At 59.7% G+C, this 26,073-nt stretch overlaps 1 protein-coding gene across 2 annotated transcripts in view; it reads right to left on the reverse strand.

Annotated features, from left to right (window-relative positions):
* The window catches only part of PBX1 (PBX homeobox 1), a 198,220-nt gene extending 172,615 nt beyond the window's left edge, over positions 1–25,605 (reverse strand). For both annotated transcript variants that reach the window (XM_054587832.1, XM_054587831.1), the window contains exons 1-2: positions 24,838–25,605; positions 21,583–21,656 (exon numbers count right to left, since the gene is read on the reverse strand). In XM_054587832.1, the coding sequence (XP_054443807.1) occupies positions 21,583–21,656; positions 24,838–25,028 (265 nt within the window). In that variant the 5' untranslated portion in view covers positions 25,029–25,605. The remainder of the gene's footprint in view (positions 1–21,582; positions 21,657–24,837) is intronic.
* Positions 25,606–26,073: the final 468 nt, after the last annotated feature.

Here is a 26,073-nt window from a genome sequence, read left to right on the forward strand (position 1 = left end):
GGCCCACGGCCGGGCCGGCTGGGCGCTGCCAGCGGGGGCCGCCGCTGAGGGGGCGGGGTGCCGGCGGCAGGAGCCTCACGCTAAGATGGCCGTCAGACAGAAACGCGCTCGGCGTTGAAGGCTTGGTACAGAAAAGAATGTGAAATGTCTCATTAATAGTTTTTAGATTGATTACAGGTTGGAATAGTATTTTAAATAGATGGGAATACTTTTACAATTAAGTTCACCTCTGTCTTTTTACCTTTTTTAATGCTGTCATTGCAAATTTAAAACTTTCTGCTGAAACTTAAAAGTGTGCCTTCTCCTCGGCGCTGGGCGGGACAGGCGAGCTCTGCGGCTTTGCCCGCGGCTGTGACCCCGTTTCGCTCCGTGCTCCTGCGTGGCCTCCCCATGACAGGACTGTCGCAGAACAGGATTTAACCTTCTGTCTTGCCGAGGCTCAGTTTCCTTATCTCTAGAGTGGGGGTGATACCACCTTCGATGTGAAAGGAAGCGGCCACGCAACTCGCAGCTGATACACGTGTTGTGTGAACGGCAAGTCACGACAAGCGCCACGCCCCGCGGCTGCCCCCAGAGGCCCTCGGCACAGCGGCCGCGGGATCCAGGCTGCGGGCAGGCCACGCGGGGGGAGTGCCGGCAAGGGGGGGCGCCGAGCACCGGGGGACCCAGCACGGCCGCGCGGGGCTGGGAGGACCCGGCGGCAACTGAGCGCCTGCTTCCTGGGAAGGGTGCCTGGCCCCCCAGGGGGGAGGGGGCTTCCCACCTCGAGGGACACAGGACGGGGCAAGTCTGACTTCGTAAGAGCTCAAAAGGAAACAAGGGAATAAGCACCATTTTTACCAAATGAGGGCCATTTGTTCATCACTTTTTAGCTCTCCCAACAAGTTTTAAAGGTAAACCAAATACTCGTATTTTTTTAAGATTAAACAGAGAAGTAAGGCGATTTTTGCCCTGGGTTGTGAGCTGGTAACCACTGAAACTGGAACTCACACCACGTCGCCCTTCCTGGTTAGTTCTTCTCACCAGGGAAACAGGGAGAGAAGACTAGCAGGCAAATCTGGTACCTCTCACTTCTCAGGGGCACAGCTGAATTCTTCAGGAGTGGCCCCGGATTCTGGGGCCCACCTAGCACTTGGAAGATGCGAGTGCTTCCGCAGCCGCCTGGCTACCGCGTCAAGGCCAGCAGACAGGCGTCCTGGCCACAAAGGGGCGGGGCTGGGCACGGGCTCGGGGAGGGACGCTGCAGCGGCGTGCCTCCATGTCCGCAGGGCATGCGGACGCTGCGTCCTCAGGGACAGGCCCCGAGCCCAGCAGCAAGAAGCCTGACACTGGCTGGCCACCGAGAGCCACAGATGCTGTGCTTATGGGTGGCGGTTCCGCGCCAGCCCCAGCAGCGTCACTGCCTGCCACCCCCAACCGGACAGGAGCCTCCACCCGCTGCGGCACTGCAGGCCCCCTCAGACCCTGCTCGTCCTCTGCACCAGCAAGGAACAAGGGCCACGGCCACGGCCTCCACGTCGTCTTCCCGTTCTCAGCTGACCTTCAGCTCGCTGACCCTGGAGAGCTGAACGGCCAGCCAGGGACAACTGTAACTGGGGACAGTTGGGCTGCGAGGCCAGCTGGACGCGACAGAAACCGCTGTGAGTTCCTCTGAACTCAGCTGGGAAGGCGGCCACGGACGTCCCCGAACCACGGCGACGCGTCCTGCTGGCCCCCCGGGACACACGCGGTGGCCCTCTCACCGAAGCGCCGCGGAGGGCCCGGTCTGCTGGGGCTTCCTGCGCCCGCTCCAGAGCCGCACTCAGCACAGGCGCGGCTGGAACAAAGGCCCTCCTCCCCGGGGCCCCCAGCCCCCAGCCCCCAGCCCGGCCGCGGCCACTACTCAGAAACAGCCCTCTGCTCTAGAGTTACTCAGGAATCACATTCTTAAAATAACTCATCAATTATACCTGTCAGCTTGCCAAAAGTGCCACAGGGGAGGTGGGAAGTCTAGACGGCATCTAACCGAGCCGCACGGCGCCCCCCGCCCACGGAGGGCCCCCGCTTCGCCAGCGGCCTCGGCACGCTCCCCAGAAACAAGCCCCGAGCAGGGGCAGGCGTGCGGAGCTGGAATGCGGACAGTCTCCTGGCTCCTCGCGGCCCGGGGACGGCACGGGCCTGCCGCCTCTCCCTTGTGAACCGGGGAAACCGGCCCAGCCTGCTACCAGCAAGTCCCGCCACCAGGATCCTGCGTTATGAAACGTTGGAAAGAGATGTCCTTGTGTGCCTCACATAGGCACACGAAGTCATCGTCAATGAACGTGGTGCCAGGAAAGCAGGCTCGTACAGACATACTTTTTAATTTATCGATGAGGCCCACCAGCAATTAAAACGTTCACTGCATGCAACCGTGGCTGCTGAATCCTCGGGAAGTGCGCTCCCTGCGGCAGGGCAACCCCCCCCCACCCCGTGATCTCTGTTTGTCCCACCGAGCCCGTTGGGAGGCCCCTGCGTGACGACCTCTCACTCAGGGCAGCCTGAGCGCGACCCAAACTGCAACCCAAGGCACCGAGACCCTCGCTCCCAAACCGCCCTGGGACCCCGAGCCCTGCGCGCAGAGCAGCTCTGCCGAGGTGTCACCGGGCGGGCGCTGGCGTCCACGGGCACACACATGGCGCCTGCCGGGCGGGCAGGTGGGCGGGCAGTCTGACCCAGCCTGTGCCTCCGCGTCCGCCCTGGGGGGACAAAGAGCCACCCCCGCCCCCGGGCCGCCTGCGAGGGGCGGGCGGCACAGGTGGCCCTGGCGTGGCACTCTCCTCGCAGGCGGCCCCGGCCCCACCGCGCGTTGCCGGCATGCGTGCACACCCAGAGTTCCCTTCAACCTCACCAACCCCCACTCCCAGCAAAGGGTGTATTTTGTTCTTTATTTGGTTTATTGTTGATGTAAAAAGTCCTCAGTCAGAAGGAGAAATAGAACCTGCGTGTCCTGACTTCTCAGATCAAGGCCCTGTTCACCCCAACAGAAGCCGCCCCCAACTCCCCAGACCACCGGCCGGGAAGGGTTGGGTGACGGTCCTATTTTCAGGAGTCACAGTTCCCCAGGGTCCTGCTGATTCAGGGAGGGGAAGGCGACAGGTCTTCTGGCCAAGACGCCCGCCCAGATTCTGCGCTGCGGCCATCTCCGCCCTCACCGAAGAACGGCACCTGGCCCTTGCAGGCCCTCCTCCCCGGCAGTGGCCCCATTTCCTCCGCGGCACTACTGGAGGCGCAGGGCGGCGGCGACAGGGCGGGGGGCAGGGCAGAGCCCCGAGGACACGGCGGGTGGGTAGCCCCCGGGGAGCCGGCACAGGTCCTAACACCCGCCTTTCTGAGTGGGGCTGCACCAAGTGAACACACGTGTCTCCCTCTGAGAAACACGCATGGTGGCCAGGGATGCCAGACCCAGCCTGAGGCAACGGCTCCACCTACAAGACCCTGGGAAAGTCACTGTCCCCCTCCCGGCAGGCCAGTCCCAGGGCCAGGAGCCGCGGCCCCTGCGGCTCCCCCGACCCCCCCGCCCCGCCCCCGTGGCGGCAGGTCGACCGCAGCGCCCCCACCGGCAGGCCCTCGCAGGGACGCAAGAGGACGGACGAGCAGGCAGGGCGGCCCACTCCGGATGCCGGCCATAAACAACTCACCTCTCGGAGGCGAATGGGCTCTTGCCGGGCACCGGGGAGCACTTGGCTCTCGGCCAGAAGTGATTTGGTCTATGGTCCTCCGGTGTCCGGGAAGGCCAATCCACCTCCGAAGGTGAGCCCTTAGCGTCCGCCAACGGCCTGCTCGCCGCAGGACGCCTGCTTCAGGAGCAGGCCCGCGGGCGCCTCTCGCCTCCCCTCCTCCTGCCCGCGGCGCCGCAGGCCTGCAGGCAGCTTGGGAAAGCTCAGTGTGCGCTGGGCCCGCACCCTCCTGCCCCTCCCCCCGCCCCCTCCCCCCAGCGGGTTCCAGGGGCCCAGCCAGTTACTGGGAACTGTGCTCTGTCCGCCCCCCCCGCCCCCCGCGGCCCCCCCTCCAGGCTGGGCCCTCAGCATTTGATTCCTGTCTGTCACTGAGCGATGGGGACAAAGGGTGAGGAGTCAGGAAAAGGTCTGCACCACTCTGTTCGGAGTCTGGACGCGAACTTTGGATGAACTCTTCATTTGGGAGGGGGCTGGGGCGCGAGCCGAGCAGGCCTGCGAAGAGGAATCGCTGCTCTGCAGCTCAGGACGCAGGGGGAGAAAAAGAGAGCGCGAGAGTCTCTTTAAACAACAGAAAGGAAAAAAGGGGCAAGGAGGGTAGAAACAGCCCCCTCAGAACAGAGGCGGGGGGGGGGGCGCCTTCAGGAAACAGCAGGCCCGCCCCAAGGAGGCCGCCGGGCCGCGCCGTGGCCGCGCGCCAGGACCCGGTTTGTCTCTTCCCCCTCCAGCCGGTCTCTTTCTCCTCTATTTTTTTCCCTAAAGCAAAGGGAATTCCTAATAAAGCCACAGGAGACTTGCAGAAAGACAAGGGAAGGGAAAAGGCGCCAGGGAAGAAAAAAGACAGTCCACACTGATGGCTGTCTGCGAGTCCAGAATGAAGTCAGCGCGTCGGCGAGCGCGCCTTGCCCTGCGCGCACCGGGGCACGCCCCCTCCCCCGCGCACGCGCGTGGCTGGCCACCTGGCCTGTGTGCCTCGCCCCCCACCCTGAGCCACAGCTTTTTAAAGACACCCGTTAACCCAGGGTGGAACCACTGGGGAAGCTAGTGTGTCTTCCTGGCGCACGGCAAAGTGGGTGGCAGCTGCCCTCCACCCACCCGGACACGTCTCCCTCGGGGGCCCCGGGGAGCAGGAGCAGGAGGAATGACACCAAGGGCTGCTCCCCGGCCTCCCTGCCAGGCCAAGGGAAGCTCCTGTCTTTATCCGATGCAAAGGTCCCCCAGCGCCCGCACCCTCCTTCCAGCCCAGAGGGTCCTGACCTGGGACCCGCCCCACCCCCTCTCCTCAGAGGGACCTACGGCAGAGCCACCCAAGCAAGTGCAGGACCCAACGGGGACGGTGCTGGAACTGGAGCCCCTCCTCCCGCTGGGTAGGGGAGGGACGCCCCCCAGGGAGAGGCGCCGACAGCACCAGCCCAGCAGGAGCCGGCACAGACTCCACCCTGGGGTCCCCTGGAGGGCGGGCCCCTGGCGGCCAGGGTGGGGGGCCGTCTTCCTCTGCCTCCCCGAGGAGAGAGAAGCTGAGAACCTACAGGCGCTCACTCGGGGGGGCTCACATGGGGGGCGTGGCAGGGGGACTCACATGTAAAGCTGCCCAGGGAGCCTCCTCTTTGCTGTTTTCCCTGCCTCGGGGCCTATAATCTCTTTCACCCTAAAAAACCCCTGCACTTTCAACTTCTTGGTTATTCACGGTGATTCGCATGTTTACTTGATGGAGGACCCCTTTTCCAACATCCCGGTGGACCCTCCAGGATGGAAGCTAGGCAAAGAGTCAGCAGGTGCAGACAGTGGGCTCGACTTTCGGGAGCAGGACAGAGCAAGGGCGGGCTCTGCAAGGGGCGGGGGCCGCGTCTGAGGGTGGGATGGAGGAAGGTGCTGGGCCTGAGGGGGGGCGCTCAGGCAGCAGCTGCCCCCTCGGCCTCTCGCCCCGGAGGTGGCCCAGCGGCTTCCTCAGCCTGATCACCACGTGTCTTCTCGCGGCGCTCACGTGTCCTCTCCCACACCCCTCCCCGCGCCCGCTGACGCCAGGAGCCCTGCCTGCCCTTCGTACCCCATGTCCATCCTCATAACCAGAAGACTCTCCCGGTTCCACACAGGCTCCCGCCGACCAGACCCCCTCGGAGCCCGGGTGGGGCGCGCGCAGCCGGCACAGCCCGCAGACCTGAGGGCCCCATCCTGCCCGCGCATCTCCAACCCGCCCCAGAAGCGCACGCCCAAGGTTCACACGCTCATGTGCCCAGAGAAGGGAGCAGAAATTTCAGAATTTGTTAGGATGCTCGGTCTGAAAAAAGTCAGTCCGACTGGGTTAGATGGGTTCTCTGCGGCCCTTTCGTGCCTGCAGCTCACGTTTCCTGAGCCCCGCCACCTGTGCGCCGAACCCCAAGCCGGGCGAGCGGAGGTGCAGGAGGCGAGGCCCTCTCGCCGTGCGCCCCCTGCAGGGGCCTGGAGCCGGCCTCCTGGCCGGTCGCCCTGTGTGTGCCGGGGTCAGCGCTGTGTCTCACGCAGGTCACTTCCAAGGCCCTGGCCCCCAGAGGCCCTGCAGCCCTCTCGCCTCATCCCGCCCCGAGGAGTGTGAGGACAGGTCCTCTCTTGTATTTCCCATCATGCCTAGCTTGGAAGTAAGCCCCCGGTGGTAAATGCATTTTTTTTAACGGAAGGATGGACGAAAACAGAAGGGAAATAAGGTAAAACTTCTAGTTATCCATGTAGCTCTGATGCGCATCAAAAATGAACAAAATGGGTAAAAACCAGGTGTACCACCCGTTTGCCCTTGTCACGCTTTTCCTCACGAGGACATCCCGCGGACAGTGCGTACTTGCTGGCCCTAGGACCTGGGTTCCCTCCGTGATCCGGTCCCAGGAAGGGCCGCGGTGGCCACGGCTCCCGAAACTGGACTGTAGACGCTGCCCATGGGGCTGCCAGGTGCAGTCAGGAATACCCCAAAAGACCCCTGCATCCGATGCAAAGTGGGGCCGCTGTCCCCCCTTCCCTTCCCTCCTGCTTAGCCAGGCGCCCAAGCCCCACCCCACAGGGGGAGGAGCCTCCGCGCCGAGAGTGCCTGCTAGGCCCCTCCCAGGCCCGTCCGCGAGGACAAACGTCCGCGGAGGACAGACGTCCACACAGCTCCCAGGCAGCACCTGTCGAGTCAGAGCCCAACACGGCTGCTCAGGTGCACTTATTCCCAGGAGACCGTAAGTTCCTCAAAGGTGGGAACTTTTTATTGATCCTTTTAGTAACAAGTACTCAATAAAGGTTAATAAATAGATCTCTCTCCTGTTTGGATAAACAGGTAAAACACTGTTTCAACTTCAAAAATATTAACTGAGTATCCACTGTGTGTTGGGCAGCAAAGCGCCGACCTTTGCTTCCCGGAAACCCTCAGCCGGACGAGGGAATCCGATGGTGAACCGGCAGTTTCAGGCAGGCCCGGGGGCACCGAGGGCAGCTGTGCGCGGGGCGGGGGGCAGTGTGCTGCGTGCCGTGCAGCTGGTTCATCACGGCTCGCCCGCTGTCGCTGAGGACACTGTCCACCGGGCCACTTGGCGTCGTCTCAGCCAGATGACGGGGGAACGTGTGCACAAGCCGAGGAGAAAAACCACCTGCCTCCCCTGAGCAAGGGGTTTGTTTTCGATTCTAAATGCTTGGCAATCAAAGACAAATCCTGCTCCTCCTTTTGCTTTTGCTGGTGGGAAGCAGAATCGAGCCTGCACCGGCCGCTGCAGGACCTGGACCTGCGAGACCCTGGGCTGGTCGGCCCGGGAGCCTCCCCTCCCAGCGGGAGGGCCGGGGAGGCCGCCCGACGGCCGGTGCAGGCCCGCAGTGCCACACGCCCGCGTTGCCCTGCCTTTCATCTTTCTGCCCAAGTTTTCTCTCCTGCTCTCCCCGTTTACTTAGTAAATCTCTTCGTATCACTTGTATCTTTCGGTAAAGCCATTTGAATTCCACTTTGGAATGAGATGAGCCATAAATAAACTGGCTACATTGTCGCAGGCGCTGTTGGTGAAGAGAAGAGAATTTCATCCCTGACGTAACCATCCCCCGGAAAGGAAAACTCACACAGCCCCTGGGTAATGCCTGGGGAGAGAAGAAAGCCATGGGGGCAACTGCAAGCGGCGACCGCGCCAGGGCAGCAGGGTGGCGTTTCTTTTGTAGTAGTGTCTTTATTAAGGTCTTCCTGGCGTTACACTGTTTTCTAAATGATACACTTAAGCACAGGAGACCTTGCTGTCCCTCCCAACACCCGGGGTGACATGGTGACAACCGTCCTGGCATGTGTCACCGTCCCCTGGACGGCACCTCCGCCCAGGTCCTTTCATGGAACTGCTCTCTGGGCCAACCTCTCCCCTCGGGAGCAGATGTCCCCTCCTTAACCTGGGTGGGGCACATGCTCGTCACAAACAGGCGCTGCTCGATGGGCCGACCTGACGAGAGGGCACCGCAGCTGGGGACAGGCGGCTTCGGGCCTCCGGCGCGGCTCGCCGCCCACCCCTCCCCGACTGCCCCAGGACAGTCTGAGCGCCCGGGGCCGGGGGTGCGGCCACACACGGAGGGGGTGCAAAGGCTGCGTGACCAGGGCGGCAGGTGAGGCCGCATCACTGTACCCCACCTTCCGCTCCGGCCCGCCCCCAGGCTTCTGTGAAGGAGCCAGACAAGGCAGTATGTGCACACCCACACGCCTATACACACACACACAGGCAGACGCTCACACGCGTACGAGGGGCAGTCAAGTGTCAGGTCGCCTGCAGAAACGAGTCATGTTCACTGCCTAAAAAAAGCCGGACTCACTCAGGAAAGGCAGCAGGTAGAGGCCTAATGACAATCAGGAAATAAGCCCAAGGGGGACTTTGGCCGTTTCGCCTTTTCCTGGTGGTGTGCAGCCAACCACAGATCGGGGGCAACGAAGTCGGTGACCAGAAGTGGGGGGAGAAAATGGCCTGGCTTCAGACAGCGGAGCAGGAGTCCACGGAACTCTCTTGGAAGAACCACAATTTAAAGGGCTGTCACTCGCCAAGAGCGCACGTTTCTGTAGAAAAACCAACATGCAGTGGAACTTCCCGAGCAAAGTCCACCGCGTCCCGCCCCCCTTAGCTGCGCGGCCTCAGGGACCGTCACAAAACCCTCGGAGGCTCCGTGTCCTTGCCCTAAAGGGCACGCACGAACAGCAGCTCGGTGGGGGTTGGTGCCCGAGCCACCGACCATGTGCAGGGTGCATGGAGCTCCCGGGGGCGGGGGGGAGGGGCAAGTGCTGCTGCTGACACCTCCTCTTCAGCTACAGCCCAAGGTGACCCCCGTCCCCCCGCCCAGAGCGCTCCTTTCCAATGACTTGGCCACGGTAAACATGAGTATAAGATGACAGCTCGGCCACTGCTCGGCTGACCGCCAGGGCACACTGTGTGTTCTGAGAGCCAACGCCTGCAGCGCCGGCCTGCCCCAGTGACTGGGCCGAGCCCGCTCCTCGGCCGGTTTGGTCCAAGGAGACAGCAGCTACTTCCTCCCAGCAGGGCGCGCAGCCAGCGGACCCCGATGAGAAAGCCGCCGTGCGGTGTCGGAAACCTAAGGAGGCAGGAGACCCGATGGTGCGGGGCCTGGAGGAGCCTCAAGCTGACCCGGCACCTTCCAGCAGCAGGAGGGAGAGGAGAAGGGAGGAAGGCTGCTGGGGGGCGGCTGTGAGTGTGAGCGATGATGCTCCCCAGGAAGCTGAATTTGGGTAAAACAGTGACCAGCGGACGGCACGCGAGGCACGACCTGCACTTACCGCACACGGGGCAGCACGCACGTGCGGCACGTGCGCCACGTGCATCCAGGGCGCATCGAGGGAGCAGAGCGAAACGCCGCGCTTGCTCTCCGCGGCCCCTGGGCCAGGAAGGGGGAGCTAACGCTGCCCAGGCAAGCAAAGGCTACCGAATGCCGACTCAGCGGGCAGTAAATTTCAGCGTCCCTGGCACCTGCCAAGCCCTCTCGGGTCATGAGTTGAGCAAACAGCCCTTTGGGGGAGGCCCCGGTGGAGGGGAGGAAGGGCACAAAGAGGGAAGCAGGCAGGCAGACGGGACAGGGAGCCCCGGTCACAGGCCTGGGGAAGGGCAAGGAGGCTGAACGGGCCAGAACTAAACAAAGTGTCTCAGGCTCCCCCAGGCCACGGGTGGCCCTCCGCCGCTCGGGGAGCGCAGGCGTCCACACCAGTCACCCAGAGGGTCAATGAACTTTGCTCGGCAGGCCCTTCACGGCACACGCCTGGCTCTGAGCAACGCGGTGCTGCGCTGTGGCAGCCCAGGGCTTTGGGAAGAGCCCGCCGCCCGCGCAACCAGCAGAGCGGCCGCGCCTCAGGCCCTGGCTGGGCCGCACGCCCCTCGCAGGTGAGCCGTGACCTGCAGGCTGGGGCCACACCGCCTCTTCCACAGCGCCTCACAGAAACGTTCCGTCAACACTTGCCACAGCCGCGGATGGACTGAAATAGAATACAAACGTGGCAATGTCACCATGCCCTCCAGAAGGTCTGAAACGTAAAGGTCTAACTGGTGTTAGAAAAACGAAACCCATCCAGGGCAGGAATTCAGTTTTAACTTCTCCACTTACCCACCCGTGGGACCTCGGAGCTTGCCCGCAACACCTCCGAGCAGAGAGTGTGCAGGACACATGGTCCAAGGACTCAGGACAGGCAAGCCTCTGGAGCCCCCAATCAGGAAGCGACATTCGCAGTGGTACAGAGGGCGGCGAGGGCGCATAGAGCCCCCCCCGCGGCCGCGCAGCCCCCACCGCCGGGCCGCCGCATCTGTCCTGGGGCACGGCTCTGCGACACGGGCGCCAACCGAACCCCTGGACAGGGAGGAGGGGCGTGGGCGCGGAGCGGGGGGCGGCAGTGCCTCTGTGCTCACGGCCGCCCCGGCTGCCCCCCGCCCCGTCACCGTCAGCAGCATCCGAAGTGCACGGAGCTGGGCCTGCAGGACGAGCCCCCTGCCCTGCGCCCGGGTCTCGGGAGGAGTGCCCCCCTGCTGCGCGATCCCTCAGAGGCTGGGCTGGCGGGGACAGGGGACCCCGTTCACAGGTTTTCAGAGCAACGAGGGACTTTGCGCACCTGCCCAGCCCCCAGCGCCCCGCGTTCACTCAGCGGGGGGCCCCCGGAGGGACCATCGTCGGCCCGGCACGTGCCTCGTGAGGCTGTAGGTGGGCGGCCACGGGCAAGCACAAGGCTCCGTTTAAGAACCGCAACACATCAAGACCATCTTCCCTGGTGCTCCTTCTAAGAAGAAAAATAAAGGGGTGTGGCACAGGCCTGAGCCCCGTGACAGCCCCTTCCTGCCTGGTTCCCGGCGGCGGCGCCACAGGGGAGGGAAGGGCACACGACCCAAATCCACTCTCAGTCCTCCGGGGACTTGCAAAAATCAGGCCGCTGGAGGCCTGCCTCCGAGGCAAGACCGGCTGCTACCTGAGACAGCAGGGCGGTTTGAGGCTCACACCTTCTCCGGTGTTGAAGAAATCAGGCCAGGCTTCCGGAAAACAAAGTCAGGGCAGGTGGAAGCACATCAGACTCTTTGGGTTAAAAATCTCCCCTGGGGAAAACCAGGGCCCCCCACAAGGGCTGCAGGGTGGAGCGGAGGGAGGGCAGGAGTCCGCAGAAACGGCAGATGCTCGCGCCTGACCCCCAACGCGCAGGAGCTGGAGCCCGCAAGGAGGTGAGAAACAGCACGGGCTGACCGGAAAGAACTGCAAATACACACGTGTGCGCACGAACACTCCCTCGCCGCGCCGCGCGCGCCCCTCCCAGACTTCACTCCCCCGAGCACGATGCCCACCGCCCACGCGGGCCCAGCACGCTGCGCGCCGACAGGGCTCAGACCGGCGCAGGCCCCCACGGGCAGCAAGGGGTGCCTGCGGTGCCTCGTGAAGGGAGTGAGTCCTGGAGCACCGCCCCGGGTGGGGTCTCCTCCTGCCTTCCCCAGGTCACGCGGAGTGGAGCCGGGGGGAACTACTGAGAAGGTGCAGAACACCGGACACCAGGCCTCCCGCGAACGGCTCAGGGGCTGGGGCTCTGGCCTCACCTCTTCCCGGCCCCCCAGCGCCCCCGTCTGCGCGCACCAGGCCAGGGCTCAGGTCACCAGCTTGGCACGGGGCCTCGCGCCCCTCTCCCCTGGCTCCCCGCTGCGAGGCCGACTGTGTGGGTCCCCAGCAGGACCCCACGTCAACCCCCAAGGCCCCGCCGGCGGCCTCAGCACCTGAGCCCAAAGCGGCCTCTGGTCTCCCTGGGCCGGCGGCTCTTCCACACCTTCCCGAGCCCCCAGAATTCCCTGGTGCACCCCTGCAACTCCTCCCGGCAGCTCCAGTTCCCTGACTCTCCCACCTCTAGCTTCCTTCTTGGTCTCAGGAGGAAGCGGCTTTTAACTTGCTCCGCCCACGATACGGTCACTCCTAGGCCCCCCCCTCGGGGCCTGCACCCATCACCTCCCTGGGATCCCACTGGGCTTCCCCCCGCCAGAGGCCAAGGGCTACAGGCGCCCTGGGAAGGGGGCCCCCTCAAGGAGGGAGAGCTGTGCCCCCTCCGTGTCTATGGACCGAAGCCCAGCGCAGGGCCGTGCAGCCGTCGCAACGCCACCTCGCCGCCCGAGACCCACAGGGGACCCTGCAGACTAAGTGCGGCCAGGGCACCTGTGGGGCCTCGGAGAGCCCTCCTCTGTTCCGGTCAGAGGGTCAGGGCACACTTTCCGCTCAGTTAGCGACGGAACTCGAGGGGAGGTTCCCTAAAGTGTCAACGTCCACTGTCACATCGCCTCAGGCCGCTAGGAAAGGACCAGTCACTCAGCCCCGCAGCCCAGACCCCCAGGGCCCAGCCCTCGCCCCGCAGGAAGGCCCGCCCCGTCGCGGAGCAAGAGGCCGCTCTCGCGCACGCTGGCCCGCGCTTTCCGAAGGGAAGGCAAGCCTCTCTGCACGGACGCGGACGCGCGCTGTGCGCAGGAGCCCCGCTGACAGGCAGGGGAAGCGTGTTATTTTAGGGTTTCAGCGGAGGCGAGCGGTGCACAAGCAAACTCAATTCCAGGGTGAAAACCCCGCCCGGCTCCGTGACCTCCTGGGCTGCGCCGGCTCAACTTGCGGAGCCTCTGCTACATTTCCAGCCTTGCGACCGCACACCCCGGTGTTCTCCCATCCCAGCGCAGTTTCCAGTCCAGGATCCAACGGCTACACATGGTGCCCTGCGAAAGAAACTGGGCCAACAGGCTGGACTGGCCTGGGGCTGGCCCCCCGTGGCCGCGCGAGCACCTGCTGAAAGCTTCCATTCAAAAAAAACCACCCATCGGCTGCCCTTCCCGTCGGCCTCCCCGGCCGAGCCCAGCGGATGGCGGTGGCCGAGGCGGCACCGCAACCCGTCCAACGTGACCACCTGGGAGAGACTCCCAAGGAAAAGGCGCTTTCTCTCACGGACGTTCCACCCGTCTTCTGCCCACGAGGCCAGGGTGCAGCAGAGGCCACGCCGGGCCCGCGCCCCCCGAACGCAGGGCCCCAGGGGACTTTCCGGAGCCACCATTCCGTGGGCGCGGGAACCGGAGACCACGCGGCTGAACAGCCTCCTCAAAGTGACGCTTGCACTTCAAAGCCGCCGGCGCTGGCCCCAGACCTCCTGACCCGGGGTCCCACGAGCCGCGGTCACAGCACGGCCCCCGGGCCAGTCCCACTGTCAGTGGCCGCGGGAACAAGGTGCTCTCCGCCCCCTCGTGCCACCCTTGGGGACAGCTCAGGCTCTGTTAAGCGTCAATCATGGAAGCGTACACGGGGAGCGGGGAAAGGCAGGCGAGAGGAGGAGGTAGAGAAGAGCCGCCGCGGCGACACCACACTGTGAAACGCCCCCCAGGAGGAGAGCTTAGGTGTGCATGCTGGGACACGCTACCCATCGGGAACCGACTTCAACTGCCACAGAACCACCAGATCACGTCTGAGGAGGAAGCAGCCCCGTGTCTTCCACAGACTGTAACAACTATGCCAAAAAAGGAACAAAACAAAGACTTAGGCCAGGCCCCTGACCCATGGCCAAGCCGCCGGGAGGGCAGAGACGCGCCCCACGTGGCTCCTGGCTCTGACATGTAAACGACACGTGGACTTCAAACCCCTGGTACAAGTAAAGAAGAATAAGCTATCTCATCTATGTTTATGTCGATCACATGTTGAAATATTTTAGGTACATTTGGATTTAAATAAAAAGTATTATTAAAATTAATTTCAGCTGTTTCTTTTTCCTTTTTTTTAAGTGGGCTACTGGAAAACCTAAAACGCTGAATTTAAAATTACACATGTCCACTCCCACAGGATCTCTCGCTAGAACGCCAGGGCTGAGGAAGGCAGAGGCGCAGACTTTGCTCCCTCCCGCGACGGCGGCCGGCGGAGCCGAGACAGCCTTGGGACAGGCCAGGGAGCCCCGCGCCCAGGCGGAGCGAGCGCCCAGCCTGAGCGGAGAGAGCCCGCAAACGCGAGCAGCACCGTGCTCTGCCTGCGGCTTCAGAACACCGGTCGTCCAGGCCGTTCACCGCGCCGGCTCGATGAGCCCCGTGCTTCGTCTCTGGTCGGGTTCAGCCCCTCCGGCGTCATTCTCTCCCTGTGCAGAGGAGGAAGCCGGAGCTCTGTGCAGCCCAGGGACTTGCTCCTGTCACGCAGCGCGTGGGGCTTGGCGTCCAGGCCGCCTTCCCCAGCCCACGCTAGCTGGCCTGTCTGCGGCGCAGAGTCTTCCTCTGAGGACCTGCGATCCCGCCAAGATTCACTCCTTCGACTTGCTCTTCCTTCCTTACAAAGAGCACGGAGCTCTGAGAGCAGTTTCACGTAAACCCTGACCAGGCACACGTCAGATGCCATAAACTTATCAGAATACTTTTCTTCGCAGAGTGGGAACTGCTCAAAGACAACAAAGAGGTGCCGCGGGGCCTGTGCACGCTGGCAAGGAGAGGCCGCCCCCTGAAGCAAAGCCGAGCGCCATATACAGCGTGGGCTGGGCACGCAACCACCCCAGCCGCCCTGGAGGGCAGCCTGCAGGGCCTCCGGTGCCGAGCACAGAGCCGGTCCGGAGCGGCAGCTCCGCTCCTCGCTGCGGAGCCAGGGAAATAAACGCACGCCCACGCGGAGCGAGCGGGCACGCGTCCACAGGAACACCGGCATGGAAACCACCAGAACGCCCGTCAGCTCATTATCAGGTGAACAAAACGTGGCCCAGCCATGCAGTGGAATATTATTCAGTCATCAAAAGGACTAGGTATTGATACAGCACCGATGAACCTGGGAACTACTACCCTCTGCGAAGCCAGTAACAGAACATGCATTGTCTGATCCCATTTACATGAAAACGTCCGGAGCAGGGGAATCTGCAGGCACAGATTAGTGGTTATGGACGAAGAGAAGCAAACTGGCCAGCGATGGTGCTGGGTCTGAGGGGACGATGGGTGCACCCCTGGGTGAACCTCCAAAAACCCAGCACCGTTCACTTTCAATGGGTGAATCCCATGGTTTATGAAATATATCTCAAGAAAACAAGAGACTACTGATAAACTGCTCTGTCTCAAGGCTGTCATCTTGACGAAGGTGACACCTTCTAAAGGGGGGGCACAGCAAGAGGCAGGAAAAGGCCACGCGGCCCTCGCTCGGTGCCCCCGCTCTAAACCCTGGGAGCGGGCCCAGCGCCCCACGCGTCTGCAGGGGAGCATCCCTTGCTGTGATCACGTGACAGCGCCGCCCGCTGCCGATGCCAAGGAAGCACCACCCCGACCCAGGCAACTCCACGGCTTCCGGGGGGTCGCCGTCCAGCGCGCGGACGATTAAACACCTTTGTCTCTGCTCCTGCCCATCGTCCCCTCTCTCCTTCCACACTAGCCCCAGCCTTTTGGCCTGAGAGAGCTACTTCTCACTCTAAGAGAACGGCAAGAGAAACAAAGGAAAGCAAATCTCAAATTCAGCAGTTCTGGTCCCTTTTCAGCTTAGAATCACAGTCTTGGCGTTGGCTTGGTCTTCAGGGACCATCTGGTGTGAGCCTCGCTTTTCCATACAAGGAAGCGGGGCCAGAAATAATAAAAGCTAACAGTTATTGACTGTCTCCGCCGCGCCAGGCACTGCGATTTCCACGTGTTACCTCCTTCCAGCCTAACGGCCTCGAAGACAGACACCATCGCCATCTCCGCTCTATAGGCGAGGAAAGCGCAGCACAGAGAGGCTTAGCATCTTGAATAAGGTCACACAGCTGGAAGTGGATCAGCGACACAGGCCAGGCGGTCTGGCTTCGGAGACCAGTCCTTAACCACGGCCGGTCAAGGCCCTCCTAATTACGGAGACAATCTGCCGGCCGTCTTGTAACTACTCAGGGGTAGGTCTGAGGCGCGCACAGGCGTGACACACCCATCCCAGCCCCCCTCAACGACCACATGCCCGTGGAAGATGCAGTTGAAGCTGTGACCTAAACCAAAAAGGGTAAATTCCCCCCACTGTGACCCGGACACCACCAATGACGGGGGTGAGGGGCCACGCGGAGCTGTCGGAGCGGGAGGACCTTCCGGGGAGCGCTCCTGGCCCTGTTCTGCCGGGGAGGGAGAAAGGTGTCATAAGCTCACGACGGCCTGCACCTGCACTTTTTTTTCCCTTCTGGCAATCACTCTGCCACGTTCTGAGAAGTGGCACCTCAAAGGTCCACTGGCGTGTCCTCGCAAGCACCCACGGACCACCCGAGACCCGAGGCTAGACCAGCGGGTACGCCTCTGCCCCGAAAGAGTTAACACCACGCCGTCCTAGGAGATGGAGTCGGGTACGAGCCCTGAGATAATTGATTATGGAACCTGCAGCATCTTTTATTTATATAGCCCAGAGAGCGCAAAGCACTTTGCAAACAACTCATTAATCTGCCGCTTATTTTCTTCATCAGTCAGTGTGTGCCCCGCACCGCACACCCCGGGTGGGGCGCGGCGCGGCCCCTCCCGCAGCCCAGGCTGAGCCGAGGAAGGGTGCTGCAGGGTCACGTGCCCACGGGCCACAGCTGCCTCTGGGAGCTGGGCCTGGGACGCTGCCTCATCAGGTGGTGTGTGAGCAGAAAAAAGTGTAAAAAGGAAAAGGAACGAAGCTATATTTAGATTTGCTTCCCCGAACTGAAAACACAGTGACAGCGTCCGTGCATGGGACGTTTGAACCCCACGCTGAGGCCGAGTGTCCCCAAAGCAGGTCTCTCGGGAGCAGCCAGCTCAGGCTTTGGGTTAAAATGAAAATGCCTTCCCATGTAAACGCAGGGTCCGGCACCAGGAACGCCCCCGGTTTTATTTCATAAAGGTCTTTTATTACAAATCATAAGCAGGTAATCCTGTAGCATATTATTGCACTCAAGCACACCACACGACATTTTAGGTGAAATGTTCGAATTAAAACTACAAATTATTACACCAACGTTATTACCCTACCAACCCCACACAAGCGGGCCTTCCTTCTGCTGGACCCTGTATGTTCAACGCCTAGGTTTCGGGCTGTTGGCTCATTTGGGATATTTTTTGTCGTCTTCAGCAACGACAACCGGAAATTCCTGTCTCAGTGCAGCACCGGGGCGACCTGCTTGGCAGGGACGCGCCCCCCTCGGCAGCGGCCGTGGGGAGCCAGCCCGCTCCCCTTCCGGCCCCAACCCCCGCCCCTCCCAGGTCACGGGCCTCGTCTCGCCCACCTCCCCTCAGCGTCCTCGGTCTCGCCTTTCCAACCCTCACAGACACTCCTCTTGTTAGACGACGGGCCACCCGACTCCCAAAAATCCCGTTCTGGTGGGTTTGACCCCAGTCCCCTGCACGCCCTTCTCCCACCTCTCGGATGTCAGAGCTTGGTGAAAAATAGATTACACCAAAGTGACCGGAGTCATGGTTTACGTCCACACGATGATAAATAGTTTATGGCCCGATCACGTTACTCCGGCCTGACCCCACGGCTGCGCCTCGAATGCAGAGCCCAGGGAGGCTGGCCGGACACTGCTGGCCCCGGCCTTCTCCTCCCGGCCCCTGTCCCTTGGGGGGACACGCGCACGCTCCACACCCGCGTGCAAACACACACACTTGAGTTCTGCTCCAGGCAAACTTCTGTGAAAAGTCACTCCAGCCATCTCCCCGGCACAAGGCATCTGACGACAGGCAGCGCTCAACTGTCTAAAGTCACTTCACGCTTGTTCTGTGTGCACGGCCTCAAACCGCCAGAACCCTTCGCCTGCGATGCATGGCTGCCTCCCACGGCCCTACCCACACGGGGCGCACACACGCAAACGATTCTCTAAGGCTCGAAGGAGAGGGGCAGACGTCCCGTGAGTAACGGCTACACCGAAAAGGAGTGGCAGGCGAGAATGCAAAGGGAGGTCCAAAGCGAAATACAGGAGTGGACTTTAAAAAAAATATACTTCTCTAATGGGGGTGTTAATTGAACACTAGGAAAAAAAAAGAACGGAGAACAAAAGAGTGTTAAGGAAGCAAAAAAATAATTTTTAACCTCCTTCAGTGATTTGATTTAATTTCAGTGTAGAAAACTGGCTGAAAAGTGCCATATAGAGCCATTATGTTCTGAAATTAAAAACTATTCACAACAGTTGCAGCTTTTCACTGCTATCTATAAATATTCTCCTGAGTAAACGGCACACAGTAGTTGTAGTTTTTGTTTTCCTAATATTTAAACTACATGATTTTTGACACAAAACTTAAAAAGAAACATCAAGAAGTGTTTTTTCTAAATAATCAAGGTCTTTTTACGAAATGTGATATTTGGCTTTTTTTTCTCTTCCACCCCATCGACCCAGCACACACGTGCACGCACGCACACAGGTAAAACATCGGAAGACAGGGAACGGTTCCTAGAAACAGAGCACACGCGACAGCAAACGGCCCCGAACTCTGCCTCCAATTGCCCAGCCCCAGGGGGAGCACACGTGGGAGCCCCTCGGAAACGCGCATCTCGCCGGGCACCCGGAGAGCACCTTCCTGCTGTCCTTTGAGATCTGTCTGCCGAGCGCCCTGCAGGCACTCTCTCCACTTAGCTCTTTTATTTAAAAAGCAAAAAGGTATCAAAATAAAAACCTACCCGTACGCTGAAGCGAGAAGACACTTTTTGTTAAATATCCCCACGGTAATTTCTGACTTAAATGCCTACCCATCACCAGTAACGGGGCCCCTGCCTACTTTGGTATTGTGTGCCTGCTTTCAACTTCCCGAAGGCTGGTAAGAATCTCCGCCGAGTTTCCCAGCTCAAGTCATTAACAAAAGCAGAAGAGCAGAAGCAGCAGATGAATGCAATGACCAGGCTCCTCGGAGGGGCACCTGGGCAGGTGAGCCAGGTGGTGAACCCGCGAAACCCACACACCTCACGTGAGAATACCAACCAACCAAGCCCCCTCTCAGCCCACACCCTCCCCGATGCCCAAGCCGGAGACCCTCACGAAATGCACAGGGGCTCCAAGGCACAACGAAGGCGCGCGCCACCTCTTCGCTAGCTCCGGATCCAGGGAGGCAGGCCCCGCTGTAAGCCTGCGGCCCGCGCCCCGGCCGCCCAGCGCAGGCGGACACGAAGGCAGGGAGCACGGGGTCCGCGGGGCCGGGCGGGGTGGCCACGCTCTGGCGCCAAGGCAGAGGCCTGGCCGCCACCTGTGCCACAGACGCGCAGCCTTGCAGGAGCGGTGCCTGCTGCCCCAGCCCGCCCAGCACACAGGTGGGAGATGGGGGCGGGGGCTTGCTTTCTCTCTCTCCTCCCCCGTCCCCGCTTCATTTTTAACTGCCTCCCAGGGATGCCCTCTCAGTCCGAAACTGTGTGCACGCGCGCATTTCCCCCAACACGGGGCAGCACTGCCGACCATTTTCAATGCACAGGGCCTGACAAGGTATTTCTTTAAAATACAGTCATCTAGAGGTGACACACAGATCCTTGATTTAGAGTTTTAAAATCTCCAAATGTGAATGTCATTAAATGAGAGAAAATTTTAATAACTATATACATACACACCCGTACATACATGCGCGCGCGCGCACACACACACAGAGTCAGCAATAAATGACGCCTTCAGAGCACTGTTTTGACCAATACGACCGCCTCCTACCACCAGAGCTTGGCTAATGTGAATAAGGAACCAGCTCTCGGGCCCACACCGGAACCAGATCCCTGCTCGGACCCACCCCCTCCAATCGACTGCCTCAGTACGTTTTAATTAGAAGCCTGGAATTAAACACTTTGGCCACAACATACAGTTAAGTGCCATGATGGGCTTCCTTTCAGTAAAAATCTGATGAAGTGTCCTCAGAAACAGAGTCTCTGTGGCCTGGATTGTCAGACATGTTTTTATATCTTGATTCCACATTTTATGAATCAAGATCAGCGGGACACATACTAGATGAGACATAAATTTCACCAAACCATATATTTACAGTAAAAAAAAAAAAAAAAGCATCAAGATTTTTTTTTAAAAAAGAAGAAAGAAAATGAGAAGGAAGAAAAAAGAGAAGAAAACATGCACACACGCGCTTAGGCTTCCTGTTCCAGCCTAACAGAAAAACTAAAAAGTATGACAAACTGAAACAGCTCTTTGGTATCTGTATGCACGACCCACAAATCTCTCACGAGGCGCCTCGCTGCTAAAATAACGCAATTAACGGCTCTGCCCCGGGGTCGGGGCCCGGCCGGGCGACCCGGCGTCCAAGCCCGCTGCTCAGGTGCTTTGTCTGGGATGCTTCGTGCAGCGCGAGGAACGTTCAACAAAGGAGCTGCTCGCTAATTTTTCATACAATTCAAGCCCCAAGTAATTACATAGTCCATCAAACGGTCACATCTTGAAACTATTTATTTTTTAAAAGAGAAACACAGAGGGCTCTCACGCAGAAAGCCACCCTGCGTGCCCCCCAACCCCCCCTTTTATGTGTAACTATCAATGTATATCAACCAGGCGTGCAATCATATTTATTGTCACTTTCATCCATGTCATGCCCTTGCTTATATGGTTTAGGTATGAATTATTGACTGTTACACTCCTTGTTGTAAAAAATAAATAAATAACGAGGCTGCCAGGTACTCCGCGCAGCTGAGAGCCAGCCAGCCGGGCGGGCGCAGGCCGGCAGCCGCTCACCTTTCTGCGACCAGCCCCTGGCCTCGTCTCTGTGCCCTGTTTTCCCATCTCCCCTGCCCCCACGTTCCTGGTACGAGACAGAGATTCGCCCACGTTGGGAAATTAAGGATGAAAACAAACAAATGCGAGGACGTTGCTCAACGTCCTTTCCAGAGCATCTGCCGTTTGAGAACACCGATTGATGACTGCTATTTTTTAATTGTGGCTTTAAAATTTAAATGCCCTCCTGGGATGTGCTGCGAGTGTGCCAGTCCATGCTAGGAGGTCCAGAAAGTGGGAAAACAGCGGCAGGCGTCCTCGCGCGGTGTCCTGCCCTCCCAGCCCAGCCGCCCCCCCGAGACCACGGGCCCTCGCTCGGCCAGAGCTGCTGCTGCAGAGGGCGGCGCTCGGCCTCGCAGGCCCGGCGAAGGCCCTGGGCGCTGCTGCTTCGGCGGCGGCGACACAGAAAAGAAAGGGAACTTTACACAACTCCCCCAAGACGTGTTTTAAATGTGGGCCAAAATACATTCCTTCAGGAAACGGACTTTTACTTTCATATTCCCCCCGAAAAGTACGTCACTCTATGAGCCTCCCTTCAGGACCCCGAGGTCCGCCCCAGCATCCAGGAGGCCGGGGCGGGAGGGAAGGAAAACAGAGCAAGGCCCGACAGCGCCCGTCCGAGCGCCTGCAGGAGGCGGGCCACGGGCGCCCCGGGAGCCGGTCGATCCTGAGAGCGCTTCCATTCCGCAATTTTAATATTCAAATAATGGGTTCCTGACTGCTGGTTAAGGGAATCAATCGGCCAAAGAAAACGCTTGCATGTCGGAGTCTCCGTCCTACCTGTTTTTTCTTTGATCTCACACAGCACATTGAACAGGGCCGGCTTCATTCTGTGGCAGTTTAAAGCGTGTTTTCTGCAAGAAAAACACAACATCGCAGCTGAGGTGGACTGCCAGGGTGAGACTGCCGATAACGCCCAGTGGGAAACAGGAGGCTTAGCCAAAACTACATCCCCAGCATAACTCTGCGGCTCGCTTCAGTGGGTTTATGACTTAATACGTGGAGCCCGCCGCAGAAAAAGCAAGCACGTTAATTAGCAGGGAGCGCAGGGATTTAACTACAGAACAAAACTAACCTAAATTATGTCCACGTAGGCAGAGCCGGGTTTTTTTTTTAAGTAGTTTCATCAAAGTGGAATTCTTAAACCCATCCTGGGCAATGACTATGCAAAGCCAACGCGTGGGTTAACAGCTTTAGAAAATCTGCGTCGCCCCCACAAGCCTAGGAGCTGCCTTGCCTCTAGGTCTGTGTGTGTTTTCGAATTTACTCCGTCCATGTGCTCGAATTCACTCCGCAGAGCCCCCCGTATTCTCATAAACACAAGATGCTTGAAAGGTCTTCTGAGCAGAACTGGCAATTTATAAAATTTCAGTCCCCGAGTTAAAGAGTATGGAAATGCATTGCCAGGGGGCAGACATACCCATATGGGGAGTGAATTCATTTCTCTGTGTTCACATTATGCCTCTTGTGCACACAACGCTTATTTGCAGGTGTTGAAATTCAATTATTTACAATTAGGACCTTGCACCCATTGGGGGAAAAATAAATACAACTCTGCCTCTTAGATTTGTGATTTACCTGGTTCTTTTGCGCGTTTGCATTCAGAATGCACTTGAGGAACAAAACAATACCTTTCCCTTCATTTTACTATGGAAGCACTTAACAGAAGGACACTGTTTTGGAAACAAAATACTGATCGTATCAGCTATCAGTTAAGAGAATTCTGTGTGTTAAATAAAATCAATGTGTAAAGATAAATGAAAGCCCCTGGCACTCAGGACGCAGGCAATTCTTTTTTAATGCCTTTGAAAGTTTAAAAAAAAAAATAGACACCCATCCTGAAGAGCAGAAGCGGCAGGCAGCATGCCCTCTATACTCCACAGCAGAGGGGGAACCAGCTTAAAACTGTCCAACACACACTTACATTGTGTCTAAAATACTCATGGTTTACTTTGTACTTAACAAATGTATCACATGAAGGTGCAGCCCCCAAAAGGAAAATCAGATCCCGCACTTGCCGAGCAGAGTTGCACTGCGCAGTCAGGGAGAAAGCCCAGTGGTGATTTAGTTCTGAGGGGTGAAAAAAGGTGGGAAAGCCTTAGATGCATCAAAGGTCCCTTTGGAGGCCTTTTAAAATAGTTTTCATTAATTGTATTTTTATATATAGGCCCAAAAGCCAAAAATAAAAAAGTAAAAAAAAAAAAAACCCACAAAAACAAAAACAAAAGCAAGCCCACACAGCTTTACTGAAATCCTGCGTTTCCACAGCACATCGAGGGGATCAGAGGGAGCACAGAAATTTCCCTGACGCCACACCGCTGGCCAGTGAAACAAGGAGCCCGCCAAGCCGCGGCTGCCCACGGCCCTGCAAACAGCAGCGGGGCTGCGCCCCAGGAAAGCGGTGAGTGCCCGGGCCTCCGGCCCTTCCACGGCTCACGCCCGGCATGAAGGCAGCTCACTGGTGTGTCGGAGTTCATTTTTCTGGAACAATGCAAGGGGCATGGAAATCGGTTTGGACTGAAAAAGAAAATGCCCGTGGGAAATCTTCCACTTACCTATCAGCTTTTCTTCAGAAAATAAAATTCTAAAAGAGCACTGGATAATTTTGGAAAACTTTCCCATATTTTAAAAAATGCAGACTAGGTCCAGCCTTTGAACATTCCCAAGTTTTCAAAGCCCGTAAACCTCGGCACTTCTGAGCTTACGTGTTGCATGCACTAGCAACTAAAATAAGAGTGGGATTCATAACATCCCCGTTTTTAACTGTTTCCTCTCATTTCTCAACTCAAATTCCTATTTTCCTAAGACAAAAATGCAGATAACAAAGCCTGTTCCACACGACCGAGTCATCTGGGGCACAGGAATTGTGTGTGTGCGCGTGGATATTTCAACCTACTGGGGCTGAACAAAGCTGGGCGACTGTAAACACATACGTGGTCGTCGGATTTTAAAAATTCTCCCTTTCGAGATGGGCCTTGGGCAGGCTGCTGGTGGGCTGCCGACGAGTCTGTTTTATTCTGAAAGAGAATCTACTGTAAAATCCCGGAGCAGTGAACTGCACCCCTGGCCGTGGATTAAGGCGAGAAGCTGCGCGGCTTATTTATTCTGTTTCCTTTGGGTCGTCAAGTCCTCTCGCACTGGAATACATAAAATTCACACGCACCTTCCTTCCTGTCTCGGTGCACTCAAGTGGCCCTCAAAGAGGCATGCGGAGCGGCGGGCTCGCTTTTTGTCCCCCACCCTTTTTAAAGGACCACTCGTCCTGTGCCCTGGAAGGTCAGTTCACCCACTCGAATTGAAACAATAAAGTTAAACTGAATATCCTAGTCTCTGAAAACTAACAAATACGTCTAAAAGCAAAATTACCTCTTCTATCTTTCCATCGGCTATTTTTTTTGAAAGAGAATTAAATGAATATAAAGTATTTTCTGCAGAGTTGACAACTAGTGACAAAGAATTGCCCTGCTCTTTTTGTCTTTTTTTTTTTAAGGGGGGGGGAAGGAAGCGGGAGCGAGAAAAATTGATCTTGGAGGAGAGAAAATCGGGGGAGAAAACCCAAAATCTGAGGTGTAGGCGAGGAGCCCACTACATCTGCAAATGAAGTGCTGGTGGGACATTTTATATGGTCGCGCCACGGGTCCCTCGTGGAGAAGACACCGGATCTGCCGACAACTTGCCGACGCGGCTCTCTCGGAGATACTTTTCTAACGCCGCCCGAAGTGCGGCCGCGGGCCGCGGAGGCGCTCCGCGAGCTGGGCGTGTGCGTGGGCGCGGGCGCGTGCCTCCGCGTCCCCACGCCCGCTCCCGCCTCGCACCGCCGCGGGCCGGGCCGGGCCGGGCCGGGCCGGGCGACTCCTCCGGCGCCGCCACGCGCCTGCCCCCGCACGCCTCCGCCGAGGAGTTGCTCGGCGAACCGGGGAAGGAGACAACATTTTAAAAGAGAGCGCCGTGTGGCTCCGCTTCCCATTGTTTCCCCCGGCGAGAGGGAGAAAAACAAAAACACCCAAGAAAGGGGAAGAAAAGGCGGCCGCTCACCTGGCCTGCGCCTCGTCCAAACTCTGGTCCGTGATGGTCATGATCTGCTGGAGGATGTCCCCGATGTCCTGCTTCCTGCCGCCCTCCCCCTCGGCGCCCGCGGCGCCGTCCTGCAAGTGCTGGGACAGGCCGGGGTGCCCGGCCATGCCGACCCCCGCGTGGGCGTGCATCAGCCTGGGCTGCTCGTCCATGTCCGCGCCGCGCCGCCCGGCCCGGCCCCGGCTCGTGCGCGCGGCCCCGGGCAGCTGCGGGCTCCGACCCGGCCGCCTGTCTCCGGATCCTTGGCAGGATAAACAGGGCAGGCGAAGAAGCGCCGAAGAAAAAAATCCCTTTGCCTCCCTCTTGGCAGGGTGGTGGGAGGCTGGGGCGCGGGCGGGGGAGGGGGCGTGGAGGGGGTGCGGGGCGCGGGGGAGGGCCGCCGGGGAGAAGGGTGTCGACTCCCGAAAGCGAGGAAGATGAGCCCCCTTCCCCCTGGACGGAAGAAATCGGAGCTGGCCCCGGGCGCGCGGTCCGGCTCCTCGCAAGGCAGGAATGGGCTCCGGCGCGCGGATCGGCGGCTTAATCCCTTTGCAAACAGGCTCGGGTCGGGAGAAAGCAGCGCCAGGCAGGGGGCTGGCGAGGCAAACTTTCCCCCGCCCCCACCGGGCCGAGCGGCCGCCGAGGGGTGGGCTAGCCCGAGCCCCAGCCCCCCGCCCGGCGGGCGCAGCGCGGCTCGCTCCTCCTCCGGCTCCGCAAACTCCGGCAGCCCCGCCGGCTCCTGCTTTTGTTTAGCTCGGGCTCCGGACTCCAGAAGCGCACACACAAAACCACAGCCGAGGAGGAGGGGGGCGGGGAGGGAAGGAGGAGGGGGCGGGCATGGGGGGAGGGGCGGAGGACGGCGGGGGAGGGAGGGGAGGCCGGGCCCCGCCCCCTCCGCTGATTGGCCCTCCGAGAGAAGGCGCGCCACGCCCCCCTCCGTGATTGGCCACCGGAGGGAAGGCGGCCCCTCCTCCCCTGCTTTCCTGCCGGCACCTCCTCCCGGGCCTCCTTGGGCTCCTCCTCCCCGGCGCCCTGTCAATCAGGGTTCAGAGGTGGGCCGGGAAGGAGGCCGAGCTAAGACCCGGGCGCCGGCCCTTAAAGGTGCCTGGGACCTGCGGCTTCCGCCCGCCCCTCGGAGGTGCCGCCCTTGGGAAGACGCGGCCCCGCTGCCACGCGAGCCGGGCGCATCAACACGCGAGAAGGCCGGGCGCGGGGGGC

The sequence above is a fragment of the Pteronotus mesoamericanus genome, unplaced genomic scaffold (genome assembly GCF_021234165.1).
Source record: "Pteronotus mesoamericanus isolate MK-2021 breed Mesoamerican mustached bat unplaced genomic scaffold, CSHL_Meso_final scaffold_1186, whole genome shotgun sequence".
NCBI lineage: Eukaryota > Metazoa > Chordata > Mammalia > Chiroptera > Mormoopidae > Pteronotus > Pteronotus mesoamericanus.